This window comes from Echeneis naucrates, chromosome 20 (assembly GCF_900963305.1).
Source record: "Echeneis naucrates chromosome 20, fEcheNa1.1, whole genome shotgun sequence".
Taxonomy (NCBI): Eukaryota; Metazoa; Chordata; class Actinopteri; order Carangiformes; family Echeneidae; genus Echeneis; species Echeneis naucrates.
Window position 1 is genome coordinate 2,985,053 of NC_042530.1, and position 25,416 is coordinate 3,010,468.

At 41.5% G+C, this 25,416-nt stretch overlaps 1 protein-coding gene across 6 annotated transcripts; it reads right to left on the bottom strand.

Annotated features, from left to right (window-relative positions):
• Positions 1–5,441: 5,441 nt before the first annotated feature.
• Positions 5,442–25,416, bottom strand: map3k15 (mitogen-activated protein kinase kinase kinase 15). 6 transcript variants are annotated; one of them, XM_029529375.1, is made up of 30 exons: positions 25,018–25,416; positions 23,990–24,129; positions 23,642–23,665; positions 23,316–23,390; positions 22,554–22,747; positions 22,254–22,422; positions 22,069–22,175; positions 21,781–21,951; positions 21,586–21,698; positions 21,334–21,493; positions 20,917–21,067; positions 20,711–20,818; positions 20,227–20,276; positions 19,873–19,968; positions 19,616–19,703; positions 19,403–19,536; positions 18,993–19,120; positions 18,037–18,167; positions 17,576–17,681; positions 16,486–16,643; positions 16,183–16,393; positions 15,880–16,057; positions 15,173–15,347; positions 14,278–14,463; positions 13,867–13,972; positions 13,462–13,702; positions 11,019–11,131; positions 10,842–10,948; positions 10,432–10,508; positions 5,442–7,608 (listed from the first exon to the last, which is right to left on the bottom strand). In XM_029529375.1, exons 1-30 carry the CDS (start codon positions 25,322–25,324, stop codon positions 7,515–7,517), a joined length of 4,098 nt encoding a protein of 1,365 aa, XP_029385235.1. In that variant the 5' UTR covers positions 25,325–25,416; the 3' UTR covers positions 5,442–7,514. The 6 variants fall into 6 exon arrangements, with proteins under 6 accessions (XP_029385235.1, XP_029385236.1, XP_029385237.1 ...); XM_029529376.1 differs by having other exon boundaries at positions 16,210–16,393; positions 23,316–23,393; XM_029529377.1 differs by having other exon boundaries at positions 10,842–10,912; positions 23,316–23,393.

Sequence of the window (25,416 nt, forward strand, 5' to 3'; positions counted from 1 at the left end):
AAGGGCATTTAGTCAGAGTATGAGAGAGTCCCAGTGAGCTTGCGCTTAAATAGGACTCTCTGGGTTTTTCCCTCTGGGCTGGACTCTGTTTGGACGCCGGCCAGGAAACAGCCTCAGATAACAGCAGGAACTTTGATGTTGCTGAAATCGGAATGTGTCAGAAATGAAGCAGCTGTAATCTACACATGAATCAGTTTTCTTACGTTACTTATTACTGATTGTTATCAGTGAAGTGTGCAGGTTAAACTTCACCGAGGGTTGATTTAATTGTTTTGAAATTTTAAGCCATTTTATTAAAATTAGTTTGTGGGAAAAAAAAAAAAAAAATCACAAATCTAAAATAAACCCTGAAAATTCTGTCATTATATTGACTGGATATAAAGTCTTAGCAAAAACTTGATGCGACTTGTGTTAGACTTGTTTTGAGGTACGATTTGAACCCTTTCCTTTTTACTAAAACCTGCTGTTCACTCATTTTAACACTGCTATAGCTTGGATTGTGTTGGCCTTGAATATTGGACAGATGGTTCAGTTCGGATGGGTTAGGGTTAGGGTTAACCCAAACCCTAAGAGCTGGAAAGTTTGGAGTCACCAGAGTGACTAATACGCTCAAATGAAGGACTTATCATAAAAATTTCAATTTAATTTGTTTGGTTGCTCTGTATGCAGGAAGTGAGCAAACAGCGTTGGAGTAGGAATGTTTGAACAATGAGTGGGGAGATAAAAAGAGCAGAAAGGCCCACACCTTTATATTGTGCAATAATTTCATCATTTATTTTTGTATGTGCTCATTCTCAGATTAATTATTAATTAAAGCGTCTGACACTCACACTTTGATCCCTGAAGGAATTTCCTTTCACACGATTCACTGTCCAATAACAGGCTGCTGCCCGAAAATCAAATGATTTATAAACGTCATACCTTCTAAATAACTCTAATAAGTCTAATTCTAATAAGTCAGATTCTTCCACATCAAGTCAAAGTGTGACGCTTCCAGCCAGTTGTGTCCAAGCTCACAATCAAGTGTAATGCACTTTATTGCTATAGTGCGGGCCTTGAATGAGATGCAGCAGGTTTTATGTATCATAAAACAGCATTCAACTTTGATGATGGTTGCAGAAATGTGCCGTTTATTTGTTGATGTTTAAAAACATCTCCTTTCTTCCCCCTGAGTGAACTCTGTAGACACATCTACTGTTTGTTATATCACTCTTTGATTGTTTCGACGACGGGGGGTTAAATGTTGGAACACTTTAGTTGCTGAAATTCTTTAATTTGGCTTCTTAACTGTCTGCAACTGCAAACCAAAGACGATAAATCTCGCTGTTTGGTGCTCTAGTGGCTGGTCTCAGGTCAGATCAGGAAAAACCATGAGTGAAACATTTTCTCTGGAAATACATGTGAGCAGCAAAAATGCATCACACATCTCACATCACGGAAAATGCCTTTTCATGAATCATGTCAACTCTTTTGTATCATTTCAAAATGTGACTACATAAACTTACACATGAAGGCAGCTCCTGCTGAATGACACATTCACCTGCGTGTGGGAACAGTGAGATCTTTAATAACAGCTACAATGAGTGGACTTAGTGGTAAATTCACACATTTTGTTTTGTTAGAATTTTGTAGTAAGCATTTAACATTTAATCGTGGCACTGCAAAAGATTTTTTTGAGAGTTGTTATTCTCCAAAGTCTCTAAATCTAATTTATTTTTGTTAGTTTATTTATTTTATTTTTTATTTTTTTGGGCTGTGGCAAAATATGTAGAAATGCTCAATAGCAATCAGAATAATCATCGAATTGCATTGAATTGTGTGACAATCAGAACCATGAAGAGCTTCCTCATATTCCTCATGAAACTCTGTGACCTGATTGCTGGACGTCACAATGTATGACGAAGTGCTCTGAGGTTAAGAGCTGTGCTTATAATAGACCTCGAGGAGCTAAAAATAGCAGCACATTTTTAAATAGCAACAGATTGTAAATATGTCCTTGTGGCCAATTCTGTTTACACGTCCTGCAATTTCTGGCTGGTGACGCAACCGCAGAGAGCTAAAAATAGCAACTGGAGATTACAGTGCTGCAACTTGGGATTGTACACGGCCATTCCTCTGCTTACCTCATGGGTTTGTAACTTTTTCTTTCTTATTTATTTTATTATATAGTTTGCACAATGGACATTCAGTCAGGGAGCTCCTGTAGGACGGAGGAAGGAAGGCGACATCAGCAAGACATTCCTGTGAGATTAAGAAACTATTCCTAATATATCAATCAGAATAAAGAATGGAGCAGGTGCCTTGCCTTGATTTTCCTCCCTGTTGAAAATCTTATGAACGGTACAGAACAAACTTTCGTTTTTCTGTAACCTCTGCAGAGTTTCGTTTTTTTTTTTTTTTTTAAGTTACATCATGGTTGGAAATGTGAAAAAAAAAAAAAAAGTGTTTTGTTTATCTGTTTATGATTCATTCAACTGATTGTGTCATCTTTGGAGTCCAGCACAGAGAAAGTTCAGCAACAGCTGGCAAAAAACAGACCTACAGTACGAACACAACATGAGATTTTTGCCAAACGAGCATTTTCAAACAAATACAACTGTTTAAGGTAGTTTTTCATCAAAAGGCCCTGCAAAGAACTGGCGACCTGTCCAGTATGAACCCACCCACAAAATGTGAGCAGCTGCCGCAACCAGGAAACGATAAGCGGTAAGAGATGAACGAATGAATTCATTATTCAAAGGTTTGCTTTTGCGTTTGAATTGAGCTCATGATACAGTTCAGTTCTTAAAAAAGCCGTACAAAGTTTGGATTGCTCTCCATGTTAGAAATCTAAGCTGCTCTATCCAAACTAGCTAACATCGATCCGCTTCAAATGCGCCAATTTCTCCTTTTGTTGTCCAGTTTGTCTTGTTGACAATCATGCAAACTGCTGTCACTTTCCAGAGGACATGATTTCAGACTGATCACAGTATTTCTGACATTGCTATTATGTCTGGAGCGAAATCGGTTTCTGTAGATTTTTGAGTCCAAAACTCCTCAACGCAGTCGTAGGATGTCATCAGTGTTGGTTACGCAGACTAGCGGCAGCTCTTTACATGACGGTTGAATTTGCTGACTTGCCTAAAACAAACTGGATATGTTGAATTCCTTCTGGATGGTGAAAAACTGAGCGTGGAGGATGTAGTTTGTCTTCGTGACACAAATGCCGTTTGCCGTGGGTGTATGCTCGTTGTGCTTTCTCTTCTACATTCTTCTGTCAGTGTCTTATCTAAATCTCAGGGAACGACTGACATTAATTATCCTGAAACACAAAACACATCTGTGGATAGTCACACCTTACAAAAGGTATATGAACAACAGCCTTCGACATGGTATCCGCGGTATTTAACATTGAATATCAGATGTCGTCTTTGTCTGTGCAGGTCTCGCTGCTCTTGTAAAGGCCTCATTGTCGAGGCAGTGCTGAACTCTTTTATAGGAAGAAGAAGCAAACAGCGATTCCTGTGTAAGATTATCTTTTTGAAATACTTTGGTAAATATGATATAGGATGTGACTCTTCGGACCAGATCTTTTCCTTTCAGGATGACCCATTTTTTATTTTTTTTTTAGTTTACAAGTTTCTAATTTCACATCACCTCCTCCCTCTTTGACAGTGATTTATAATCTTACACTGTTTGGTATTATTTTCACTGCCCTGCCTTTTGGTCCTTATTACAGGATCCTGACAACAGCTCCACATTGTTCCTGTTTAAGCATATTAAACCAGAAAGAAAGGTCATCAAATATTTGTGGATTTGACACCTGAGAAGACACAGCTTGGAAATTTGTGTTAAAATGGACACACACGCAGTCTAACAATGCACAATGAAAGTTTTTTACCCCCCTCCAGTACCTCTTTGTATTGGAGTTTCAAATTTTCAGTTATTACATAATGTATTCACACGTTAATGTGACAACATTATGTAATGGCCAAAAACACTAACCCAATCACAAAAATGTGGTTTAATGTGCTTTAATCTAGGCCACAATTAACAATGCTACCACTTAAAAAAGGAATGTAAGTGTGTGAACTTGATTAGCAAATAGCTTCGGGGGACTTTATGTTCAAGAACCTGTTCGCACCATTTAATATTTCCAATATGGGTTCAGCGTGTACTGAGGAATCCTCCTGTTCTTAAGCAACACTCCGAAAAATTAGGTAGTATTATCTGCATAGTTATAATACTGTAATGAATGATTCTAAATTAATGATCTATATCCATAACCTGCATGCTAAAAAACGAGAGGCTGATAGCTTGTCAGCCATAAAATGGGCCCATTATTAAAAGATCAGTAACAGTGCAGTGTGGACCAGTAAAGAGAAAAAAAAAAGTGAATTAAGTACTTTTTCTTTTTCACAGCAAAAGGTTTCCTGTTACTCATACGGGCAACGTCATCTTAAGTTGGGTGCTGTCTGTGCTGAATGTACCCGTCATTAAAATATCCACATCCACAAAGAGTAAAACATATTTGTACAACCTGCTCTCTAATTGCTTACGTTCTGTACTTGTTACACCTGTATGTGTAATGTTGATGCAACACCCTCTCTGACGTTGTGCAGTAATGCAGACACACCCCTCTGGTGTACACTGACAAAAGGCTAAGACCAGAGTGAGAAACCTTGGCCGCCCCTACAGGAGGGAAACTAAAATCTGAGCAACTATCCTTTATTCACAACATATTAGTCAACTGAGAACAGTTTAATTGTCAGGTACATTTTGTTTTACCACCTTTGTGCAACCGCGTGATGATGCCAGGTTCACAAAAGACGTGGTACAACACAACCATATCAACACATCCACGCTGTCACAATTAAAGTTATATCGGTTAAAAAACTGCAATAACTTTAGACTTGAAATTATACAAGTGTCAATCTCTGATATCTGATATACAACTACACGCACGTGTGCAGCAACAAAGAGAAATGGACCGCACTCTGATCAAGACAGGGAATTTTTTTGAATGGCCTCTCAGCAAAAGAATTAAGTCAGCTGTTGGTTAACTTGGCTCACCATTCAGATTAGAAACAGGAAGAACAACCTGCTATTTTTACATTTAAATTATATACAGAATAAAAAAAAAACGGATATAGTGAGTTACTGAGGTACTTTCAGGCATATTTCCTGTTTTTACACTGTGTACATTAACCTAACCAACTTTTTCCGACACAGATGAATAAATGTTCCTGCTATTTTTTAACTATCTTGAACTGCTGTGTGTCTCCTGTTTTTCAGGTATGTATTGCTCACTGCTTTTATTCAGGTAGACTTTCATCATCATGCAAAAAGGTGTATTCAAATGTTGATTAAAAAAGTGTGGAAGCATTTTTCTTTGGTGAGTCGTTCTTTATTGCTTGTTTTCTTTTCACAACATAAACATTCATTCACATACGTAGAATTAAAATAGAAAGAACCCAGTTGGATTGCACTGGCTTTTTCCAACAGTTGGAGAAATGTTTTTATATTTCCTCACTCATTGATGTATTTATGTTTATCTTGTCTGCAATAAAAGTACAACTGTTCTCCTCAGATGAGCTGCACAACTCCTCTTTTTCCATGTTCCATCTGTATGAAAATAAAAACTTGTTTGGTTGGGAAACATACTCTTCTTTACATAATTCCTCCTGTCGCTGCCAAAAGGACGTAGCTGCTGCCAGGTTTCTGGGTGAGGCCTCAAACGTTGCAGGATCACAACTGCCATAGTTCAGACTGCAGATGGTTACAATAAGAACAACTTTATTATCTGGTGATTATAATTTTAATCCAGGAAACCATTGTCTTTAAATCTGTGTTAATAGGACACTAACCAATTGTTAATAGGGCAAAAGCATGTTCTTCAAGCTCTTTAGTTTCACCAAAACTTTAGAGGAAACGTTTTCTCACTTATCCTCAGCTTCTGTGAGCTGACCTGGGGAAAAGGTATGCTCTGCAGCATCATTTGGACGATATTCTGCTGGGAGGTTCTGCCATTGGTGGAGGTGTTACTACCTAAACATGGCTCAGGCCTTCATGGAAATAGCAGTTCCTAATGCCAGCAATTTGAAGAACAACAACCAGTCTGACTTGGCGCCAAATTCCCCAGATCTATATCCAACCTGGCATCTGTCCACCTCAAAATATCCAGGTAATGACTTAAACCAGATAGCAGCGCTCAGCTGCAGAGGTCAAGAGGTCAGAGGTTGGTGACCATGTTATGGCTTATCGGTGAAATCTTTACAGCTGAGGAAGTGAATTTATGCTCTATTATAGGAAGCAAGCATTTTTCAATCAGGTAAAAGTTAAGTCTCTCATTGGTAGAGGAAATGAATGAAGAAAGGACTCAAACACTCAGATATGGAGGAAGTATAGATAATCTGGCAAAGGAGACATGCCAAAGTGGTTCACATTTTTATCTTAAACGATCCAAAACACGGCCCACACGAATACCTCAGCATTTTTTTTTTTGTGTTTATTATGGCTGTAAAACAACCAGGAAACAGACAAGCACACAAAAATGGTTGGAATTTAAAAAATGGATAGAGATACACAGAGAGGAAAAAAAAAAAACAAAACAAAACAACTAAAGACAAAAGTCTGACAATTAATAAATAATGATGAAGAACGCATACAAATATAAAAGCAGCAGTGCGCTGGCAGTTGTGTTTCCATTAGTCAATAAGATTTACGGCATTGAGTGACAAAGATAACATGCATTTGCTTGAGTGTGAATTTTTGCAGCGATGTTGGAATAATCACATGGCCAAACGTCATTTTCAAGCTATTGTGGTTACACTTTAGTAGAAGGAAACTAAGCAGTAAACTCAAATGGAAGATTTCAAAGAAATTTCAAAGTCAATAGGCAACGGAGATCACACTAGAGGTGAAAAAGATGAAAATGATAAATCAAATGTGAAAACTGCTCATTAGTTAGTGCAAGTGTTAAACCATTTATAGAAATAAACGAGATAGACTTCAGGAGGGGATTCATGTGAAATACTTAATTACCTCTTCTTACCTACAACTTTTTGGCTGGACTTCTTTGAGCTGTGCACATTAACTAAGGCCAAAACATTTAATGCTACATACAAACTGTCGGGTCACAGATCACAGACACTACTTCATTTTCAGGCACCATAAGACAAAGGTTTGGGCATCATTAAAGCCCTGACCATCATAGAAAGAACTGTTGGATTCCTTGTTTTCTAAAATACACTTTTCTTGGAAAACACCTCAAGCACAAACTCCTATTGTGGCAGGAATACACATTAAAGTGCACATTAAGATTCACAGAGAAGTGCTTGCACTAAAGCGCTTTGGTCTGGTTGTTTGACTATGGATGGCGAAGGCTCAGTCAGTGCTGTGCACCTGACACAGAGAATAAGAGAAGGCACAGTAGAGGGGGGGGGGCCGAGGGGAGCCCACGCAGTGCTGGTCGTGTATGTGGATGTGCGTGTTACTGCAAAACAGATTCCTGCAGTTGAAGTCCACATGCCCCATCATGCATCGTCTTCGGAGCATCTGTCACTCCTCAGTCTCTCTCGCTCTCGGTGCCGCTGGATGGCTCGCCAGATGCGGCAGAGGACTCCGCCCCTGAGGGGAAATATGTGTTAATCACCGTGACTGTTTGACGTATGATGGTAACACATTTTCATGCAGGTAGAGGTTAGGATAACCTGTTGTCACCTCACCGTAGCTTCATCTGCATCAGAAAATTCTGAAATTCTCTTTCTCTCATATTCAAGGTTTTATTTTCTGCTTTTTATTGTTTGAAAGAATTCATTGAATGTGAGTTTCACAGGCTTTCATCACCGAGTTGGTTACATGTCCCGAATGGAGAGTATGAGACAAAATTAACCAAAAGGAACCATGAAGAGGAAACTGAAGACAAAACCTGTCTGATGGTAAAACTAACTGTAAAGAAAAGAACACTGGTATCATATAGCAATCCAGTGAAGGTCTGATTTCTTGTTGGTCAATCGACCCCCACAGCTGTACATTATACAAAGTTAAAGTACAACTAAGTAAGTTAGTTTATTATTTGATTGTTTTTTGTTACGTCTGTTTTATGTGCTACGTTATTGATGATTCAAAGCTTTTGGTTGTGTTCATGCTTGGAACACACTCCTAAGTTCAATGATGTTAACTGGTCCATTTTATGTTTAATGGTTGCATACAGCACGGAAATCATAATACAACTTTTCATTGATGTCCATTAAGATAAGTACTCTAAAAGGGCTCTAACAACGTGGTAAAGAGGCGATCTGTCCTGAACTCTCTTAAAAAAGATCAAATTCAAATCGCTTTCCTGCAAGAAACACACCTTAGTGGTGAGGAGCACAAAAAATAAACCACTTAAGCCCACTGAATGTTCATATTCTTGGAGAATGAATACAACATTGCTTATGGATGAAAAATGTCTTAAATATTTAAACGATCAAACAGATTTACTTTTAAGGATGCAGCTGACCCAAGAATTGTTTGGGATACTTACAAAACCAATACGAGGGGCATGATTATTTCATATGCAAGCCGAAGGTCAAAGAGCGAGTAGCAAAGCAACTTGAAATTGAAAGGAAGATAAAAAGGTTAGAAGAAGACTGTTATGTAACAAAACGAGAGGTGACCGTGATTGAAATTATTGAAGTTGTAACCTATATTGTGGATGTGGACCAGAGAGGTTTTATTAAGGGCAGAAACTCCTTTTATAACACAAGATGCCTTTTCACCATTATTCACTACCTTAACTCATATCAAATACCAAGTGCTATTACGTCTATGGATGCTGATAAGGCGTTTGATAGAATTGAATGGAAATACATGTTTGATATCAAGGGAAGGTTTGGATTTAGATCAAATTTTCTGAGGTGGAATAAACCTTCAGCTTCAGTTCTGACGAACAGTCTGTTATCTGCTCCCTTTAGCTTAGCAAGAGGTCAAGCTCAAGGAAGTCCACGCTCTCCTTTCCTATTTGATTTGGCTCTAGAGCCCTTGGCAATGGCCATTAGACAAAATCTGGATATTCAGTGAGTTGATATTGGCACAAAACAAAATAAAATTTTTCGTTACGCATACAATGTCCTTCTGACACTAACAGACCCAGCCAGATCACTCCCAGCCCTAATAGAGTGTATCACAGAACTTATTTAAAGTAAACTTCGATAAATCAGAAATAATGCTGTGAAGCCTTTTCACTTTCACTGAATACACATGTGGCAGGAATAAGCCACTGATAACCAATGTACTGTGGACATGGAGCAAACTGAGGAAAATCATCAGGGAGACTCGTATATTGAAAACACTGAAAGGAAATGTGCATTACCAGAGTGCGTGATCTCTCTGAGAAGGGGAGATTCAGAACGTTTGAATCACTACAAACACAGTAACACATATCCAAGAATGACGATTCTGTCATCATTAAGTATGTACAGGTCAGACATTACGTGCAGGAGAAAACCAAATCACTGGAATACTCCAATGACTCTTTCCCATTAGGGATGTTTTTTCTGATTCACAAAGAGCAAAAACATTTTTTGTCAGAATTTCATTTAGAAATGTTAAATTTAAATGTGGATAAACTTGCATGGCTTCGAAAATCATGGCATACTTTACTGAAATGTGTGATTAATGACGACATGTGGAAGGGCATCCTGCGGTTGCCTTCCAGAATCTCAGTTTGCAACAGATATAAGGAATTACAATATAATATCTTACATAATCTCTATATATCGCCATATATTTACAGTAAATATACAGCAGGAATTTCACCAAATTGTCCCGAATGTAAGAGTCAGGCAGGCGCTAGGTTGCACTGTGCGTGGGAATGGAATTTAATTCAGGTATTCTGGCGTGGATAACATCCACTTTTACTTGGAAACGTCCCCAATTCTGTTAAACAACTTGAGGAAGTGATTAAATCACTCTTAATGTTGCTAAGGAATTCAATCCTGGTAAAGTGGGTTGGAGATGAACCGCCCTCTGTTCTGATGTGGAAATCGCTGATATCTGAGGGTGTGACTCTTGAAAAACTGGGACTTTACATCAATGGGAGGATTCAAACGTTTCAGCAGAAATGGAAGAGACGAATGGAACTTCTTGGAGTTACATACAATCTGGAACTGAATTAAATGGACCCACGTTTGAAATGGTACATCACCGGAGTCTGACCTGTATGTGTTTCATTCACTGGACTAATTTTCATATTGTTAATGAGCCGTGCTTCTATTGTCACTAATGGACCAGTTTCTGTAAATGTGTGAAAATTGGAAGTTTGTAATTTGATTCTTTGTATGCTTTTGGAAAACAGAAAGAAAAAAAAAAAAAAGCCTGAAAGATGTGTAGATCAGAAAGACTGATGTTATGCGTGTACATTTTGTCCATTTGTAACAAGACACACAAATATGAAAGAGGCAATACCGTAGACATAGACAGTGGAGGTCCTCTTTGGTGACGTCATTGAGAATGTCAGTCAGCGTGTATTCTTCCAGCACGAACTAAGACAGAAAAAGCTGCCATTAGTTTTACAATCACACGTGAATCTGTGTGCCGTGATGGAAATTAAAAAGGAAGCTGTTGACAGAAGGCACTTAACCTTCAATAGTATGAGGTTTCTTCTCTTTTTTTTTCCAGACAGTGAGATTAAGGAGGTGTTTCTTTACCTTGACGTGTTTCCACTTCGACTGGACCATCAGTCTTCGTCAGAAGCGTCACATACGTCAAATGACACTTCTGAAGACTGAAGGTGCAGTCGAAGCATATGAAGGTAAAAATCTCATACTATTTAAAGTTGAGCAGACAGAATGGACATGATCGCGCTGATGCTCAACCTTGTCTACGGTGCCAGCGTCGGCTCCCTGCTCCTTCAGCCAATCAGTGAGCTGCTTATCTGGCTCGTGGTCTGCTGGGATGTGGAAGATGGAGGGAGGTGAAATGTCTGAAATTTAAAAAAAATAATGAGGCAGAAGAAGGAAAGTGGAAAAAGGCCAGCCAGTCAGAGTGTTTACCCGGTGCTCTGTGTCTGACTCTGATCAGCTCCAGGTCGTGTGTCCTCTGATGCAGCGTGGCCTTCAGGACCTGCTGGTACTCCTTCTCCTTCTGCAGCAGCTCCTCCAGCAGCCTACGGGACCCAACAAAGCAACAGGGAAACATCTGTTATCATGCAGGAAGCACCAGACAGGTGAATTAGCTGCATGGTCAAACAAGAAAGAAGCAGACTTCTTCCAAACGTGAACAAATCACTACTTTAAATCTTTTATCCTTTCGGCTATTAAGTTGTGAAACACTGACCTGCCAATTATTAAAGGAAGGTCATTAAGTGGAGTTTAAGTAGGGCCTGTGAAGCTGTTCATTAATTGACCCTGTGTGGGATAAATAAAACTGTCTAAAGGTGAATCAAACTCACTCATTGGTTCATTTAACACACTGCTTAATGTAGATAGATTTTTGTGCTGAAGTGGATGGATCTACATGTCAGCAGCTTTAGCTTCAAGTCTAGCGTGACATGTGAAGCAAAGAAATGCAGATTAAAGTCCAAGAATAAACTTCACTGCACAGAGAGCAGTCTAATCACAAAGCCGCCGTTAAATAAAAAAAACAAAAAAAAACAAAACAAAACTTTGACATCTAAATTTGTGCGTCTTAACAGCAGAACTGGTTCCAGCACTGTTAATCCCCAATTTTAAACACAAGGCGTCCACACAGTGTAATCTGAGACTTTCCGCTGTTTAAGAAAACAAAAACATCTACAACTCAGTTCACCTGCTCGAGCTATGTTGGTGAGAAAAATAAAATGCCTCATAGCAAGGAGAGAAGTAGTGTGCAATGCTCCGCAGAGCAAGTCACAGGAGCAGGGGGGAACATGCTGGCTATGTGCGGGTTATAAATAAAAAATATTTATCTTATCTTATTTTATCTACTCTAATATCTTATCTGTATCTTAACTTTTAGAAAACGTTAAGATTATTGCCAGTGAATCTATTTGCTCTCAGACTTTAAAAAGGGTTTTAGCTCTACATTCTCCTGAGGGACTGCATCAACCAACGCCCGCTGTTTTTGGGTGTAGTCTTATAACACACTGCCAAACATTCATTCATTCATTCATCAATCACACTTTTGACGAAAAACAAAAGAGCCTTAAGTAATAAATACTTAATAAACAATGACACAAACTGAGGAGACACGATCGTGGATGCCATAAAACAGCATTTGATTCTGTTTAGTGGAATAACTGCAGCAACAAACCGCACAGGAAACAAAAAGTGGTGAAGCCTCAATAATTTTTTCCAATAACAGAGACATGTAGGACTTGTATCATCCCATTTATTTCTGAGTGCCACTAATGTCATGAGTTACTTCCAGATGCACACATTGACCTTGACATTTGTTACCTTTGGTTTTCTCAGATGAATGTAGGAATGTTTTTTTTTCCCCTTGCGGATTGCATTTCTTAGGGACTGTGAATTTCTTTCCTGGAGTAAACTGTGTGTAATAAGTTCAACAGACATTTTTATGCTCTGTCTGTGTCATTTGTTCCATCACAGCTGTGACATTTCTAAGGTGCCTGAAAGTGAGACATTCACCTGGCTATTAAAGATAATACAAAAACTGCATTCTGTTTATCAGTTTGCCTTAAAAATTATCCGTCATGATAGCGTTAAATCGACACCACAGTATGTAATAGATTATGCTGAAAAAATATGTTTAACCAAAAGACTGTCACTTTCATGGCATGTCATCATCAGGACAACATCCATCAAGATGTTTATGACACACAGCCCTGCGGCTGCTGCATTCATGGCATGCAACATATGTTGGCCTACATGTGAATCTGCCGGCCCAGCCCTGTGGGTTTACTTATGCATGCATTCTCATCATTATTATAACTTCTTCTCACTGACAGAGATAGCGTGGGTGACTTTCTCGTGTGTGAGGGTGTCTTGAAATGTGTGTTGAAGTGTGTTGAAGTGTGTTGAAGTGTGTTGAAATCTCAAAATCCCTCAAACCTGTGCAACCACACCTAAGAAAAACTAGACTAACCACCCGGAAGTTGTGTGTCACCCAGAATGTTGTACTGGCATTCGAATTCTTGAGCTGCTGCCAAAAGCCGTAGCTTTGCTACGTCACTTTGACTTTGTAAGGAAAGGTAAGGAAAGTCTATTTGTAGAGCACAGTTCGTACCCAGGGTAATTCATAGTGCTTTACAGATACAGAAAAAAATGTTTTTTACAAGAAGAATCATGAAAAAAAAAAAATCATTGAATAAATTAAAAGCTAAACAGAAGTGTTTTCAGTTGAGCCCTGTCTCACCTTTTCTGAAAGGCTGTTCCAGACTTTAGCAGCATAAAACTGGAATGCAGCCTCACCATGTAATGGATGTGAAGGAAAAACGGCAGATTCGCTGCATACATGAATGAAAGGGGTAGGTGATCTCAGCGTGTGTGACTGCACCTGCTTGTCTCCTGCTTGAGCCTTCCCAGCTGAGCTCCCAGCTGATGGTGCGAGCGCTGGTGCTCCTGGGAGTGGGCGGAGTTGAGCACGCTGGCAGCGGAGTGGGCGGGGTCGGCGGTTGTGCCCGAGTCATCAGTGTGAGGAGCAAGAACGGGGCCGAACTCGGCCTCCTCCTCGTCCACCTCGTCCTCTTTCTCTGCGCCCTCACACTCTGACGCCGGGCCAAAGTGGGTCTGTAGCTCTGTAGATTGAGAGGTCAAAGGTCACATACTGTGAATACGAACTAGTTGCAGGATCTTGATTGGATTTAATATTCCGTTGGAGTTTTCCGGTGACATTGAACATTATACTTTAAAGTTTAACGCCACAAAACGGCAAAAAGAACAAAAACAGCGTGAAACCGACCTGGAATAAGGATGGTGATGGCTGCCTGCACGGCTCGGCGGATGATGTTATCCATGGCAAACATCCAGTGGGGTTTAATGTGATGATTCCTCAGGACTTTGTTGACCTGAGAAACCCACACATGAATAGAAAAGGACCTGAAATTACACGCTGATTAAACTAAATTAGCTCCTGTGTATGTAACTGTGTGGTCCTCAAGATTAAATGAAAACATTTCTCCTGAAATAATTTGATTTCATGGAGTTAAATCTGAAATAACACCAGAAATCTAATTTATCATTGTGCCACTTGTGCGCTATGTGAGGAGTTTTAAAATTTATAATCAGTCAAAAGTATTTTTGCTACCATTTACTGAAGCGTACAAGCTGGTGCGTGAGCTTCCAGCTGTGTGTGACGTATGCGTGTGCTGACCGAGTCCTGGAAGCCAAAGAGCACCAACTGGATCTGGTTGATGGAGGTGGAGTCGAAGTCCAAGTCGAGCTTGAGCTTAGAGATGGTGGCCGCCATGACGCGCCTCTCTGGGGAATGGATGAAGTCTCGCAGGATGCAGATGATCTGCTTGATGTGGTCGACAGACAGCTGGAGCTCTTCACTGCCCTGGACACACACACAGCTGAATTTCAGCAAGGTGTTGATTTATGCTGAGAAGAAACCAAACTATACATTTAAAACTAATATCAGTACATGTGTAAGTATATCAAGCATGAAATAAACTTAATAATTAAAATGCTGCAAATTTAGAGTCTCCCCAGTGGAGATTCATTTCAAAGCGCGCTTTAATGTGAATCATGTGCCTTCTGTGCCACCCAGTGGTGGAAACATTGCATAAATGTTCTGCATTTTCTTTTTTGAGTTTGACGCATGCTGAGCCGGTCAGGGTTTGGCAAAAAAAAATGTTATAAAGCTTTTATAATCCCAAAATTATTCAAATAAATGGATGTAATAAGGTTACAAAGACCTTCAGGTGACTCTCATGGCACGAGTTTTTATGACATCAGCATTGAGACATTATTTCTTTCATCCCTCCATTCCTCAGTCTCTTTTGTCATTTTCATGAAAACTGACCCATTTGTTTATTTATTACTCTCTTTTCTTTGCGTTGCCACTGGGAGTCACTAGCAGTCACAATGTTCAAGCCCAATGTTTGAAAAAAGACATGCATTCGCCTAAATACTTAAGTTTGTTCGTTTATTCGTGATGAGTCTGGTCTTTGGTATGAAACAGAGCTACTATATGATTTATATTTACTTAATAAGACTTTCTACTTCTGTCAATAACACACACACAGACAGACAGACACACACACCTGGATGTGGTTCTCTTTGAGGTTGGAGATGACCTTCTCCTGGTCGTCGTTGAGGACCTTGTACAGGATGGCTCGTCTCTCGCTGTCCTTCTTCAGCAGGAACAGGCCACTGTCCCTGTCCTCGGGGGAGGGGGGTGCACTGCGGTCCTCTGACACTGAGCCCTCGTCCGGCACGCTGCAACACACACACACACACGCAGAGTGATCTCATGGCAATATAACACAAAAAGTCTGGTGCACTGATGATTTATAACAATGTGGAGCGCCGTTTGGTTTATTTACAGATACAAGTCTCTCCTGGCTACTGTGTGTGCCCAGGAAAGTGCACAGGCAGCGTGAGTCAGCGCCACAAGCCGTGCACGCATGTGTGCACATAGATGTGTGTGTGTGTGTGTGTGTGTGTGTGTGTGTGTGTGCTCAGCCGCCAGCTGAAGCTCATAAAATGATCAGACCTCATTATATCAGTGTTGTAAAGTGCAGCAGAGCACACTGAGCACAATAAGGCCACCTGGCAGTGAAGTACACACACTCATACACTCACACGAAGACAGACACACATTATTTCACATGTTTTTACACATCATCTTTACTGTGACGGTAACATGGAGTTTGAATATTGTAAGTAGTTCAGCAGTTTTCTCTGCATCAAGTTTGGCCCAGCTCGCCTGGATTTAATTCACAAACTGCACTTAGACACACATACTCACCTCAAGTAGTTTGAGTTGGGGGGTTTGAGCAGGTTCTCGGACCTGGAGCTTTTCTTCTTCTGGAAGAAAACATCATGTTTGGAGTCGCAGTCTGGACTCACAGAGCCGTGCTCACTGCTGCTGCTGCCGGTGGCCTCGCACTGCAACTGCACGGGCAGGGAAACGCTGTGGAAGTAGTCTGCAGGAAACAAACACAACCAACTGAAGGATCGAATTCACACGGTGCTTTTTAAGACAATGATCTCATATCACAGCAGGTGGTGCGAAAATTGGAAAGTTCAACTCTTCAGTGTCATAACTAACCATTTTTCTTTGTGTATGTTTCCCAACCTGGTGGCTTGAAGGCGATCTTGCTCTTCTTGCCTTTGGTGTGGTGCCGCACAAAAGTGTCTCTGAGCAGGTCGGAGGCGATGGCTCTCTTGTGAGGGTCAGGCTCGAAGCAGCGCAGGATGAACGACTTGGCCTCCAGCGACAAAGACTCTGGGATCTCCGGGTGGATCTTGAACATGCCCACCTGTAACACACAGTCACGTGGGGGGGGGGGGGGGGGGTATTTATTCAGGGACTTGGGAATGTCGGAAATCTAGAGCGATACCAGATACTGACCTTAAACATGGCTGCCTGCGGTTCCCCCAGTTCATGAAATGGGGGTTTCCCTGTGGCCATTTCGATGATGGTGCAGCCCAGGGACCAGATGTCAGCCGGGGCCCCGTACCCTCGAGGGCCCTTATCAATGATTTCTGGTGCCATGTACTGCAGAGTGCCTGGAGCCCGAGAAAAGATATTAACAACTACTCCAGAACAGATAAGAAGGTCATGTACTGTAAAAGCAGCTATCAAGACGGCACGATTTGAAACCAAAGTGAGGAAGAAAAATCTAAAATACGACATTATAACACATTTTTCTGGCTGAAAACACAAAGATGGAGGCACTTTAGTTTTGTTTTTGTTTTAAAGAACCTGCTTGTTGGTCTCTGTTTTATCTGCAAGCGCTCTGACTGTAAATCTGAGCAGATTTGGCATTTGTACTCTGGTCGAAATGCTGAAGTAAACAGAGAGAGACAGAGAGAGAGAGATTTAAAAAAAAAAAGCCAGAGGGGAGAGAGAGAGAGAGAGAGAGAGAGAGAGAGAGAGAAAGGTGAAGCAGCAGAAGGGAACAGATAAGGACACACACACACACACATACCTGTTAATGAAAGGTAAACACCTTTCTGCCTCTGCTTGATTACCTAATCTAATTACACACCTTGCTGGCTGCTGAAGAAGGCCAGATGGCCAAAGAATGTGTGTGTCCATATGTGCGTGCACACACACACACACACACATTTGCACGGAGTGTATGTGTGTGTGAGAGAGTTTCCATAGATGCTGATGGCGGCTCTTGACATTTTGAGGGTCATTTGATATTTACAGTCCGAGTCTGAGAGCACGGCATTTCTACAATCCACTTATGCAGCTCAGAGTGAATTACTGACTGCTGATGTATGACAGCACTTTGTTGAAACTCTTGAGACTGACTGAGGCAAACAAGTATCCAGTGTTGTTTTTCTGATTATTTCGTTCCGTTAACAATTGACTGAGGTGCAATGGAATACACTTCGGCAGACTAACCACTAACTGCTCGCTTTGACAAGCCAGCTTCTGACATTCGCATCACTGTAGGCAGATGTTCTCCAGTTACATCTCATCAAATCACCTGTGAACGTTTCGGTACAGGGGTTGACTCCAGCCAAACGCTTCGAGGTTCCAAAGTCTGAGATCTTCAAGACACCGCTGTAGGTGTTCACCAAGACGTTATCACCCTGATGGAGAGAGAGAGAGACAGACAGGACAGAGCAGGGTTTATATACAGGGATTCATTCAAAAACAAGCATTCCCACATGTGCACATACATGATCACCAAAAACTTTGGGGACCTGTCCCCCCTTTCCCAATGCCTTCTGGGATTGGGTACAGCCCCCTGCGACCCAGCGTGGAAAGCAGTGTAAATATTGGATTGATGGAAATAATTTGAATTTAAAAAAAAATTCAAAAAAGAACAAAACAAAGATTTCAGAGGTTGTGGGGATCAAGATCACAAACTGGAGAAATAGTTGAACGCTATCTCACAGCGGCTGACGCACAGACTGTGCAGTGAGTTTGGCGTCCAACCTGTACCTTGATATCTCGATGGACAATCTGGTTTTCGTGCAGGTATCTGACCCCCTCCAGGATCTGCCTGGTGTAAAAGATTATCGTGGCCTCTTTTAATGGACCCCATTTAGACCGCAGCAATGCAGACAGGCTTCCTGGAGAAAGGAGAGAAGGAGTGTCCAAAACCTATCATGAAATGGGAAGATGACCAAGCAGTTAGAGAGACCGTCCAGTAACCGAGAGGTCACAAGCATCGATCTCTTCAGGCCTTGAGTCCTTGAATTATGTTTTTTTTGTACCCAATTAGTCAGTTCAAGAATATCTGCCTTGCTGCTGAACTATGTTGCAACACACCAGACAAAATTATCAGCACAATAATCGCACAAAACAAATGGAGAACTGGTGTTCATTAGGGATATTTTCGTGCCGGTCTATTGATGGCCTGGAGCTGTTTTTTAAAGGTTCTGATTTTAGGTTTTTTCTTTGTCCTCATCAGACAGTAGAGCCACTTCTTTTTAGCCTGTTAGCTTGTTAGCTTGTGGATATTACACCCGATTCCTGCCGCTCCACTTTATTCCATCACTTTCGACTGAATACAGTTATATCACATTAATGTCACTCAGTACTTGAAATGTAAGGTATTTAGAGGTACAGACCCGGTTTACACTGAGGGGAAAAACTCCTCCACAGCAGAGACATGTCAGAAGGTCTTTGTGAATACCTCATGAGAGAGACATTTGTACCCATCATGATTAACAACGTATGTCAAAAAAAGAGTGTTGACTAGAAAAGGGGCACCTTTAAGGGAAATATTGATGTTATGGCATACGGTGATTTATTTAAAGATCAAGCCATAAAGTGTGATGTCCTGTACCTGAGTAAACATCATATTGTTGAATGTGCAGACTTTCCTTCCATACACAGTAATTGCACTACAAGGTATCTATTCCACCATCTCTCTCTGTGTCGTACAAACACACCTCCAGGCACTTGTTCCATGAAGATCTTGATGTATCCGTTCTCAGAAACGGAGCCCAGGTATTGAACAATGTTCCTGTGCTTTAGGTACTTGTGAAGGGCGATCTCTTCATGAAGGGGCTGAGAGTACCTGATACACCAAGACAGGAAGGCAAAGAAAGTGTTGTCAGAATTTATCATCCAGTCCGCTTCACAGCTTTCAGCTGTTGCTGAGTTACTTTACGAAACATCCGCCAAAAAAATGTATGACTGCTTTTCTGTGAAAGTCGCTCTATCCCAAAGTGGCTATAATACATTTCCTGCTGTCACTTTTTGTGGAAATGAGTTGAATTTCAGATTTCAAGAAGGAGAACAAGCACAGACTGTTATTTGACTCTTTATGCCACTTTTCTACACAGCTACAAACACCGACCTGCTGTCTCTCTCAGGGATCTCTTTGATGGCAATTCGGACCTGGCTGCTGAGGTCTCTCCCAGCATACACCACTCCATAGGTTCCTCTCCCCAGCACCACCCTGTCCCCCGTCTCATTTGTGTCGTACTCGTACTATAGCACAGAAAAATCCATTCATTATTCATTATAAGCTGGAACGTGTACAGTAAAATGTAACAAACACACGCCTGACCTCCAGTGTGTCTCCATCGCCATCCCCTTCCAGCTCCCCCGCATTTCCTGTACCATCCGATATCATCTCTTTCACCATGGAGCAGAACCTGAAGTAGGTACATACACACAGCAAGACAGGATCAGACATTATTATTATCCCCACTTCATGGCCACCAGGTTGTGTTGCGATACAATGGGCATACCTACTGTACGAAAGCAAACACGGGCAAACACACACACCTACACAAACACATCTAGAGGTGTGTGTGTCCTCACCGACCGCACTGCTCTTCAGTGGAGAAGTAGATCTGGAAGTCATCGGAGTTGTCGTGGACGTACAGGAAGCAGCAACGCTCATCAAACTTACTGATACTGCAGACAGGAGCGTTAGCTTAGCTTACGTACAATGTCGTCATATCAGAATTTCAAAACTTTACTATGTCTGCTCTCGTGATATTTATAATGTTAAGGTAATCGGAAACCTTCAATAAATATACAGCCTGGCCCAAAATTGTACAATAAGTATCTGAATACCTCTCAAAAAATAAGAGCAAAGAAATACAAAATATCTTGGGTTAATGCAAACAAATGGTTGTTTTTATCTGGATGATATCAAACCGTTTTTCATACCTGATGCCTTTTATGGACATGGCAGTGAAGTTCCACTCGTGGATCCCTTTCTGTAACGGAAGATAACAGTCAGATATTTACTGAGAATGAGCAGATATCCAACCACAATCCATTAGGACTTATGAAATACATGTGTCCAGTCTGTGTAAATATATATATATATATAGATCAGATTAGCGCCTGATTCTGCTGAAACATTTAACGTCAAACCTGAAACATTCACAGATGTTTAAGCCACAAGCTTCATGTGCAGACATGATTTATTCCCATTTTCATTGCACTTGCACCATCTTTAACACCACGCCTCAGGCATGCACGACTTTTTTATTGTTCTTGTTTTTTTTGAACAAGTTTTGGGTTAAAAATACACATAAAATCAGATAGAAAACATCACAGCTATTGATGCTTTATTTTCAGAAGAAGAAGAAAGCAAACAAACAAATAAAAAAAATAAAGGTGGACAAAGTGTTAATAATATTCTTACTGTTTCAGGAGGAGACACGTGCCAGATAGAGACGTTCTTCTCCTCTGCCTCATTATTAATAGACACATAAGACGGCTGGTAAACTTTGGTTGGCTCCAGAATCAACACCTGTAACGGTCAGAGGAAGTGTTAGCATTTTAACACGTGCCTCGAAATTCTGAAGCTGATGGAGCAAATTTAATTGCGTTGTTTGTGCGTGTTTGTACTGGAAACCGCAGTCGATTTGTGGTGCGTTGCGTGGCTTCCACTATGATGTCCATCCAGAAGTTGAGTCTCTCCCGCTGAGGCGAATGTTCCACCGTCTGCTTCTTAAATCTCTGGATCAGATGCAGGTTCTGCACAACAGAGCATAAATACCTGGAAGAGTGAGAAGAAAATAAAACACATGTCATTAGAAATCAGTTATTACTCATTCATTTGCTGATATTTAGTCAAGAATAAATATCCACTGAGCAGAATATTAGATAATAATTCTGAATATAAACGAAATGCATTCATATAAAAAGGATGCATATGATCTGGACATTACCGCTTGCAACCTCAGACTTGCTTTATAACCAAAAGGAAAGGATATTTTCACTAAACAAAAGTCCATAGTGACAGATTATAACCCTTTTCTTTACCAAACAGGTGGCTTCAGTTTGAAGAGTTTCTCTGCAGCCTGAGTAGCTTTGGGGATGTCATTAGCCAGCATGCTAACAGTGAAGAACTGGCCCACGTCCCAGTAGTTGTTCATTTTTTCCAGGGATCCTTTGCGCCCGAGCAAACTGTTCAGCCTCACACCTGACACATGCAATTATCAGTTAGCAGGGAAAAAAAAAAACATTTTCTTGTTTATTTGTGTTTTGAATGCTTTTGCATTCATTGCATCTCACCGATTTTCCTCAGTTCAATTGAGCTCTCAAACTGTTGGCCAGCGACTATGAGCAGGACGGCCAGATTAATCCCGGAGTAGAGAGTGGGCTGCAGCTCGAAGCCCTTCCTGTACCTGGAGGCGGGGGGCAACACGAAAATGACCACACAGGAGGAAGCAGTAACACGTAAACATAATTTATTTCCTGTTCTCTTACCACTGTATCGCATTGTCTCTGTTTTTAGTGTCTTTGCAGTCAGAGTCCAGGAAGATGTCCTTGTATATTCGTCCACAGAGGCAGAACATGTCCGGAGCCGGATGTTCACATGACTGTAAAACCTGCAGCATCACTCCCAGAGCCTGCTCCCGATCCCCAGGACTGTTTCTCCTGCACACACGTGGATTAGTGCTTTGGGCTGTTCAGTTGTAATATATATATATTAATATATAGAGAGAGAGACAGAGAGTAATGAGATTTGAATTTAGAAAAAGAAAGGTTTCGTACCTGTTGAGTGCGAAGGCGTAGTGGAACTGGATCATGGGCTGAGTGGCCAGATCGCAAGTGGGCAACATTTCCAATGTTTGCACCAGCTTCACCATTGCATCATAGTCCTGGTAGTCAGACAGACTTCATTAATTATATTGGATTGTTATACGTCTCTTGAAGGCCAAAGTATGTTGTGTTCGTACCTGTATGTCTCTGTAGGAAAACAGCAGATTCATGACAATGTCCTGTGTGAGGACTTCCGTGTTGTCGATTCGGAGTTTGATGCGGGAAAGCTCCTTGGCCAGCTCCTCTCCCTGATACTTCTCCCTGGCCTTCCTGATGTCATTCAGCAGCGTGTCTTTGAAGGAGGCGCTGCAGAAGGCGCGCAGCGAGAGGAGAGACGGCCGTAAATGAGGAAAGCGAGGCATCAAGAAAAACATTAAATGTGATGTTGGGTTCCTAAATTTGACACCAGACCAATTCCACTTGTGTACAGCTCTCACCAGGATGTGACGTGGATGTCCTTCAGCAGGCTGGTGAAGCGGTCGGTCAGGGGGACACAGAGCGGCCCCAGCAGGTTGTCCCAGCTGGGCTGCATGTACTCACTGGCCCTGCGCTGGGCGTCGCTCTCACAGCACATATACTCATGGTTAGGAGTCACTATGTACGGGATGAAATAGTAGTTGCCACTGGATGCCTGGAAGCAGAAAAGCAGGGGATGTTTAGTTTTAGTTTTTAGTTTCAGATCGACATACGAGCCCCGGAGATGCTTTCAAATGTATTAGAGCTATATATAGCAATATATCAGATAAACCCTCATGCCAGATAGTGAGGCCACTATCGGGGGGTTTGATGGGATTAGAGTGATTCATGAGGAGATCATTACTCAGTACTGAGAGTATTTGGTGACATCAAGACACGACTTGAGCAAAGCAACACAAGGCGCTGTTAAAAAAAAAATGCATTTACTCATTTACTTTCTGTGCATTTCTTATTTTATTTTGGAGAAATTTTTTTTGTCGCCTTTCTACTCAGCAGCAAAAATTCTTCTTCTTCTTTTGTGAATATCTGTGAGTGTCCACCACATTCCCAAATTCATCCTACACACCTGCTGCTTTGTGAGTCGCACGTTGTTAGGGGATTTAATTTGCTATTCACACAACATCGCATTGGGACAGTCCGTGTTTTTAGTCCCCGCTCCCAGCTTCTCCCAGCATGCTTTTGACAGAATCTCCCAGCATGCTTTGGTGCAGTAAGGTACCTACTTTGCTCAATCCAGAGCCTCGGTACTCTGGAGGCAAATGAACCCAGGGAAAACCTAATGTTGGAGAACGAGTGGCCTTCTCCACGCGCGCACACACACACACACACACACAAACACACCATACATACATTAAAAATCTCCATTAATAATGAAAGTGTATATTTTAGGAACACGTTTTATGGCGTGTGTGTGAGAGAGAGAAGGACAAAGAGAGAAATCAAGTAGATATTTGTTTGTACAAACTGAACAGCACAAATAGCACCAGAAATTGGGCACACACAAATGACACTGAAACATACACACGCAAAAACACACGCACAAACTTACTGTGTTTTTTTGCACCACCATATCCTGCAAGAAGATAACACAAAAAGTACATCAGATTGTATCTGGTCATATGTGTGTGTGTGTGTGCTCTTGAGTTGTTTTGCCAGATAATTACATGAAACAGTTGTTTCCTCAAAGCAGCACAGCACAGGACTGACTGTGTAACACACACACACTGACCAATATATACACTCATACAGACTCACACTAGTCTGTAAATAACTTAATGGATGACTTTGTTCTGAGAAGGTGTGAAGGAATGGCATCCATGAACTTTGTTGACACCAACATGAGATTCAAGTGTCTATCTGTACGTGTGTGTGTGTGTGTGTGTGTGTGTGTGCGTACCTTCAGTGACTGGGCAGTGTCGGGGTCAGTGTCATGATATAGGATGACATTGTTGGCCATGTCAAAACTCTCCCTCACACCGAGGTGGTAAAACAAGGAGGGCTGCCGGAAAACATCGCTCATATCCACAACTGCGATGTCTAGTTGGAAGATTAGAACAATGACAACATGACACAACAACACAACAACACAACAACAACTATTTGACAGAAATACAAACAAGTCTGTCTGGGGCCAATAAACCCTTTAGTTCCCTGTCAGATCCAAGAAAACTGTCCTAAACTTTTTGGGATTCACAGACTGACACTGCCATGGAGCCACATCACAAACGAAGCTTCTAAAACCACTAACAAGTCCTGACTGGATCAAAGTTTGAACCGTTTGTCTTTCACCTGCTCAGACAAGTTTAACAACTGGCACCTGAATTATTAAGACTTTACATCCATTTCAGCTGAATGTGACTCTTTCTGCAAACACAGCTGAGAGGACGACTGTTTACTGAGTTAAACCTTCTGCCTGCACCGGAACACGAAAAGACAATTATCAACTTCTGACAGGAGCTTTAGTTTCACCGCTCCAATCAAGCCAGGAGCAATAAAACAGGACTTGTGACTGAGAAGCAGCTTAGTTAATATTTAATCCCAGTCGGAATAAGACTTTTTGGGTCTCATGGTGTCAGCTGTGGTGATAGTGAGGTATATCTGGAAAGTTTCACCTGAGATTCAGCTAATAAACAGAAAAATGAAGAGGCAGGTTTAACCTGACTATTAAATAGAATGGACATGAATGAAGATTGTTTAATGATAATATCTCTTGGATATTAAAACATAGTGTGTGTGTGTATTCGGTATGAAGCTACAGGATCTGTCTGGGTGTTTGTGATTCTTTCTTACTTGTCCTGTCAGCAGTTCAGCGATTTGGCTAGAAATTAAAAAAAAATGAAGTTGCAGAGATTTGGTTTTGCCACTTTCTGCTTCACTATCTCAGCTCTGGCGCTGTTAAGAAGCAATAACACCTCTTCAACACACCTGCGTCGTAGAAGCTGTCCAGCACCGACGTCTCTCCGAAGTCCAGCCGGCCGAAGGTGACGGTGGTGAGCAGGGCGCTCTCCGAGTCGCAGGCTCTCTGCAGGCTCTGCAGCGCTCCGGACTCCGGGCTGCTGGCCATCACCGCCTTCAGCCCGTCGTTCAGGACGTACACCACCCGCAGGGAGCGCTGCTTGAAGGGCGGGCTGGGGCTGGACACCTCGGCCCTCTCCCGGTCCCGGTCCACGCTCAGCCCGGCCGAGTGCTCCCCTCCCATGTCGGCCACCTGCGCGCTCTGCCCGGTTTCCATTTCCGTGAACCGGAGGAGTTTGTTTGCTCTTCACGCTTTCTGCTCTCCTTCCTTCTCCGGGTTACTCCCTTTATTCTGTGTCCGCTCCTCCG